The 6150-nt window shown below is 56.6% G+C and overlaps 1 protein-coding gene across 2 annotated transcripts in view; it reads left to right on the top strand.

The window, feature by feature from the left end:
- Nucleotides 1–3247, top strand: part of RAE1 (ribonucleic acid export 1) — an 18815-nt gene extending 15568 nt beyond the window's left edge. For both annotated transcript variants that reach the window (XM_077778279.1, XM_077778280.1), the window contains exon 12: nucleotides 2856–3247. In XM_077778279.1, the coding sequence (XP_077634405.1) occupies nucleotides 2856–2942 (87 nt within the window). In that variant the 3' untranslated portion in view covers nucleotides 2943–3247. The remainder of the gene's footprint in view (nucleotides 1–2855) is intronic.
- Nucleotides 3248–6150: the final 2903 nt, after the last annotated feature.

Genomic DNA, 6150 nt, shown 5'->3' with positions numbered 1-6150 from the left:
TTCTTGTCCTCCCCCCCCCCCCCGCCCCACTCTGACCCCCTCTCCGCAGCCACCTTTCCACCATGGCTTCCCACTCGTCAGCACACGCGCGTGTCTTCCTGGCCCGTCTGCTTCCACCCGCCTCCCACCGCAGACACGCACGGGACCCCTTCACGCCACTCATCTCCCCCTCTGGGCGTCTTCTCTCCGTCCCCGCCGCCTCCTGGTCCTCCGCTGGGAAGCGCACGCTCCAGCCTTGGGCCAGAGCTCGCTGGGAAACCTTTCCCTTGACCGCGGGGCCTGTCGGGAGGGGGGAGCGCCCGCCTGCTTCCGCTGTTTCGGCCGCGCCCTGGGTGCCGCCCTTCCCCGTCCGCTCGAAGCCTGACTGGTTCTGTGTGGGGCTCTCCAGCCGCCGCCAGCAGCCCCTCGGTTCTGACTTGGTTCCTGAGCTCTTCCGGATCCTGGTCCCCACAGGGTGCGCGCACCTGGTGCCCCAGGGGCCCCTCACTTGGAGAGAGAAGTCCCGCCGACTCCCACGTGCTTGTCCTCCATCCTCCAGGCCTCCGTCGCCCCCGCGTCCCTGCTGAGTCGCTTACCGTCGCCCCCTGGAGAAACAGGTCTCCGTCTCACCTTTGATTCTCTTTCTCAGAAGAGCCGGACGTTGTCTCTGGCTGCTCTCCCTGTGGTCACCCTGCCTGTTCAGCACGTTACTGTTTTCTTTAATTTTTAATTTTAACTTTTAATTTTTAAGCTTGATTTATTTTGAGAAGGGGAGAGCATGAGGGAGGGAGAGAATCCCAGGCGGGCACTGCCCTGTCTGCATGGAGCCCGATGCAGGGCTTGATCGAGCAAACCATGCGATCGTGACCTGAGCTGAAATCAAGAGTCGGACACTTAACAGGCCGAGTCACCCAGGCGCCCCGGCCCCTGCCCGTGTGGCCTCCGTGGCTGAGTGTCGGCTGACGCGGGTGTGCAGCTGCACCCTGCTTTCTCGGGCAGCCGAACGGAGGGGGCCCTGAAATGTGGTCGTTGTGCGGAGTGATCGGTTTCAGCATCTGTACATGTGTCTCTGAAACTATCACCCCAGGCGAGAGAACACTTTTATCTCCCCCAGAAGTTTCCATGTGTGTTGCTGTAATCCTTCCCCCTTCCCCCCCAACACCACCGTTGATCTGCTTTCTGTCTTTATAGATGAGTTTGCATTTTCTAGAATTCTATGTAAAACGAGTCCTACACCACACGCTCCTTTTTGCCGGGCATCTTTCACCTGGTGACATGATTGTGGGGAGAACCCACGGCCCGGAGCATATCTGGTCCGTCCTTTCCACTGCGTGGCAGCCTGTGGCACGGATGTGCCACCACGTGTCTGTTCACTGTGGGAGCCACACGCTCTGCTTTGCAAAGCGTGCGCTTCTGGTTCTGCCGGGGCTGGGCCGGAGCCAGGTTGTGGCCTGAGGCCTCGGTTTCTCCCCGGGGCTCTTCCATGGGTCCCCCTCCACGTGCTCCGCCCGCGGCCACCTCAGAGCCGGGTCAGCCCACGTCTCGCTCAGGGCTCCGTGTGTTGCAGGCTTGGAAACGGTGGTCAGAGGTGGCGGGTGGGTCACCGCTGCGACAGCTGTTCTTAGTGCGTCACCTGAAGTGTCCAAGGCAGCTCGTCGCAGAAGCCGTGAAGTCCTCACCCTCGTGTAGAAAGAGCTGCTTTGGGAACGCCACCCTGTTTCTGCGTTAAGGACCGTTGTCCCTGGAGTGAGACCCTGACCACGCGGTACTAACCCCTCGGCCTACTGCCCGGTGTCCCCGTGGCCAGAGCAGCTGTGCCTTGTGTGCTACGATGAGAGCCTGTGTCACCACTGAGTGAAACTTCTAGACCCTTATCAGCACATCTGCCCAGGGATGAGCCTAAAACCCGTCATCGTGGGGGAGGCAGGGGGCAGCCAGGTCCCTCCCCGCCTCCCTGTTACTGCTCCACTGGTCGCCGGAGGTGCTGCCTCTGCCTTGCTCCCCCTCCCCCCCACCTCCCTGAAACAGGTCTGTCCTGTCTCTCTTTTTTTTTTTTCCTTAAATTTATGAATTTGGGAGCGCGAGCAAACGGGACGGGCAGAGAGGGAGACGAGATCCCAGGCAGCCTCTGCTGTCAGCACAGAGCCCGATGCGGGGCTCGAACTCATGAACCATGAGATCATGACCGGAGCCAAAACCAAGAGTCGATGCTCACCCGACTGAGCCACCCAGGCGCCCCCTCTCCTCCTGGTGCCACTTAAGTGAGACTTTGGTGGCCACTGTTCCTTTTCCGTGTGGGATAATGTTCACAGCCCCCAGTCTGCCCTTCCCAGCCCTTCACAGTCCAGCCTGGCCCGGAATTTTCTGGTCCCAGAGTTGTACTGATCTCCTTCCGCCTCACCACGGGCACGAGCAGGCACAGCGACCACGACACGGCCCTCCGCGTCTGTGTGGCTCTGTGTGGGGAGGCCCGGCCCGGCCCTGCCCTCATGCCCGGGAAGCCCCAGAGCAGCAGCTGTGCCTTATGCTTGGCGGCCTCGAGTCAGAGCAGCCCTCCCCTGTTGTCCCGGAAGGCCTTGCTCCTCCCACAGGCAGTCCTCCGGGCTTTGCAGTGGCAGCGGGTGGAAGCATCTCCGCTGAACAGTGCATCAAAGACCATCTTTCCCAATGGGACACTGAAGACTGATCCCACCACGCCCTTGACTTTTCCTCCAAAACCAGTTTCTGTTTAACGTTTGCTTCTTTCTCCAGAAACCTGTTTTGTTCCCCCAGAGGGTCTGTTCGATGCGCGGCACGGGGCTTGACGGTGCCAAGTGCCTGCAAAATGCTAACTTTTGCTTTTTAATAATAAGATTGTTGTGTTTTTTCCTCTTTAGGGACATGAATTTTATAATCCTCAAAAGAAAAATTACATTTTCCTGCGTAATGCAGCCGAGGAGCTAAAGCCCAGGAATAAGAAGTAGAGGCCGAGGCCCCTGGGCCGTCGGGAGCTGTGCTGTCTCCGCTGCGCCTCGTCTTCATACGAATTTGGGTCCCAGTTTTTGGTAGCTTGTCAGCCACGATGTGGATTTGAGCCCCTGGAGAAAACGATCGTCGTTGGGCAGGCAGGAGCCCCGCCGCCGGCCTCTGCTGGCCCTGGAAGTGAGGTTCCTGCCGGCGGCGGCTGGGCATCTGCAGCGCTTCGTTCAGCCCCGTCTTTGGTGGAGAACATTGGGGAACATTCTGAGGACGCTGTGCTGCATTTTGTAATAAAGTATTTTGAACATTGCCTCCTGAGCTCCCTTTGTCTCTCTGCCCCCCGCCTCTGCCCCTCAGCCCTCGGGGGCTCCTCCGTCCAGCACGACCGTGGGTTTTGATGTGTGACGTGAGACGCCGTCGGGGGAGCAGCAGCCTCGCTGAGGAGGGCGGGGACCCCGGGCCGTGACTGTTGTCCGCCGTGCGCGGGCCCAGCGGCTGCCTGTCCGAGCACAGGCTTCCTGCGTTCCGTCTGTGACATCCCTGTGTCGTTGGGCTCTGCGGGCGTACCGCCTGGTGGCCGGGACGGCCCGTCCGTGTGCTGAGCACCAGACCCAGTGGGGGACGTTTGTGTGGCCCTCAGCTCGGGGCCCGAGCTGCCTGCAGGACACGTGCTCTGGATCGCGCCCAGTGACTGGGGGTTCCCGGCCTTGCTTTCCTTTCTTTTCTAATTTCTCATAATTGAAAATTCTTACTTGGTAAGTATCTGAGTGAAATTCAACTTCGACGTTTGACTTTTGAGTCCGTGGTTGTGTTTCTCCCCTGTGATCCCAGATGCTTCTCACGCGTTACTGTTTGGGGCTGGGATCTAAGCTGACTTGCTGAAGTTTGGAAATCTGGCTTGATGATCTTGTAACGCTTGTTTGCCTACTCCTAAAAAGCAAGGAAAATAAAATTTTTTACTGAAAGAGATCGCCTGCACTCGGTGGTTCAAATTCTTTGGTAGTCGGATCCCAAGTAAATTCAGGCCCTTTAATTCTTCAGCTCTGTCTCTGCATGAAAGATGTATTTTGGGGGGAGAGAAAGGCAGGTGCGAAGGGGGAAAAGTCTGAGTTTTCAAGTTAATTCCACCTCATGTCTCTTGCTGCATGAATCAGCCGTGGGGCCTTGTGATCTGCACATGGCGGGGACAGCAGGCAGCTGCTGTGCCGAGTGTGGTGTGATCTCGGTGGCCCGCCTTCATGGTGGGCGGGGGGGAGCCAAGATTTAGCAGTGTTCATTTACCTGAAGTTTCCTCATTCTCTGTATAAGCCAGTGACGGGCGATGGTTGAAAATGACCTTGAAATAGTGGGTCTAAATCAGGAGCTTCGCAGAGCATTCTTCTCCAAGACCGGGCTTTGCCGCAAGATCAAGGGGACAGCTCGTTTTGGTTACTGGCAAACTGAAAACATTTGCCAAAGACCATTTACTGAAATTGCTCTGTGGTGCCAGAAGCCGGGAGAGAGAGAGCCCGTGGTGCCCACGGAGACATGAGCCCTGGTAGACAGGGCCCTGGCTCTTTGTCCGCCTGCCCAGAACCTAGAGCTTCAAAGCCTGCTGTGCGTTTGCCAATGAACCAGGAAATAAGTGCTGAGTCACTGGACTTCTTAGGGTACTTGTTTTCATGTTTCCTAAAAGGCACACGGAGTCTTTGAGAAACTCTGCATCTTAGACCTCATCTGTGCCGGCACCCGGACCGTGCGATGCGTGCAGTGGGTACTTGAAAACTTGATGGGGTCTTCTAGTTAGAAAGCCACACGTGTGCACCGTGACCGTCATAACAAGCGTCAAGTCCCCGCACCATGAGACATTTGCACGCGGTTAAAACCAGAAGCCCTGCTTTCGTTGAGAGGAGAATGTAAGCCTCGTGGAGGCCCGTTGTCTCGTCCACTTAACACTTTCCAGCATCGTGTGCTGACCGGCCCCACGCGGAGGCGGAGGAGCTTCCCCGCGGGCGCAGACCGACCGCCTAGATGCTCAAGTTCGCACGTTGCTTTCACGTCATTGCCCTCCGGTCTCGCTGGGCCTTTTCTCCTCTCTGCACGTGACCCCGCACTTGGCGGGAGCCGTGGGTGCGGCCTGGCGGCGAGACCTTGCAGGAGAGGAGCCGGAGGTCAGGGGCGGGGTGGTGCTGGCACAGGAGGGTCGCACCCCTGCTCCGCCACNGCTCCGCCACGTCTGGTCTGACCCCCTGTCCTGGGGGCACAGACACAGAAGTGGCCAGCAAATGCGGTGCTTTTGTGTCTTGCGAGCCTTCCCAGAGCCCTCTGCAGTCGGGGGGACTCCTGACCCCTGCCTGCCCAGCCTGTGTTAGGGGTGGCCTCGTCTGTCACCTTCGTCTGTCACCAGCCCCTCCGGTGCGTGGTCGTGTGAAGGGGCCGGTTGTCATGCAGTGTCCCGGGCACAACCCGCTTTCACTGTGGTTTACTTATTGTCCTTTACATTGATCCGCTTTTGAAAAACATGGTTACCTTGCAAGATTCGTCACTGCCGTCAACTTCGTCAAGAAGGAAAGGAAGTGTATGGTAAACGATTATCTTTTGCCCAAAGTAAAAAGTAACCATAAAAATTTATACAATGAAAACAAAGCAGTAAAAACGAGCCATGAAATAATACAACGGAAGGTAAAACGTACACCTAAAGTCATCTTCAAGGAGCAAAATGCCACACTGGAAAATTCTTTTTTTTTTTTTAACTTTTTATGTTCGTTTATTTTTGAGAGAGAAAGACCGAGCACGAGCAGGGGAGGGGCAGAGAGAGAGGGAGACGCAGAATCCGAAGCAGCTCCAGGCTCCAAGCTGTCAGCACAGAGCCCGACCTGGGGCTCGAACTCACGAACCGCGAGATCATGACCTGAGCTGAAATCAGACGCTTAACGGACTGAGCCCCCCAGGGGCCCCCAAATTTGATTTTCCTTTGAAGGAGAGGTTCTGTGAGAAATGAGCCAAACACATTAGGGAACATGTCAGCCAGCATTTTCCAAACTAAACATCCATTCATAGGCTGTGAAGTGACTGTAGTTACTGGTACTAGTGTTTTTGTAATGGAGCCGCTTTAAAATCCACTTAATTTTTATATTCCACTGTGTCGCTCACAGTAATGGCGAGTATTATCCCGTGTAACATTGTACTGCCATCACGTGTGTGTACGTGTCTACACACACACGTTCTATGTGT

The sequence above is a fragment of the Crocuta crocuta genome, unplaced genomic scaffold (genome assembly GCF_008692635.1).
Source record: "Crocuta crocuta isolate KB4526 unplaced genomic scaffold, BGI_CrCroc_1.0 scaffold27, whole genome shotgun sequence".
NCBI lineage: Eukaryota > Metazoa > Chordata > Mammalia > Carnivora > Hyaenidae > Crocuta > Crocuta crocuta.
This window is presented reverse-complemented; position numbering and strand designations above follow the sequence as displayed.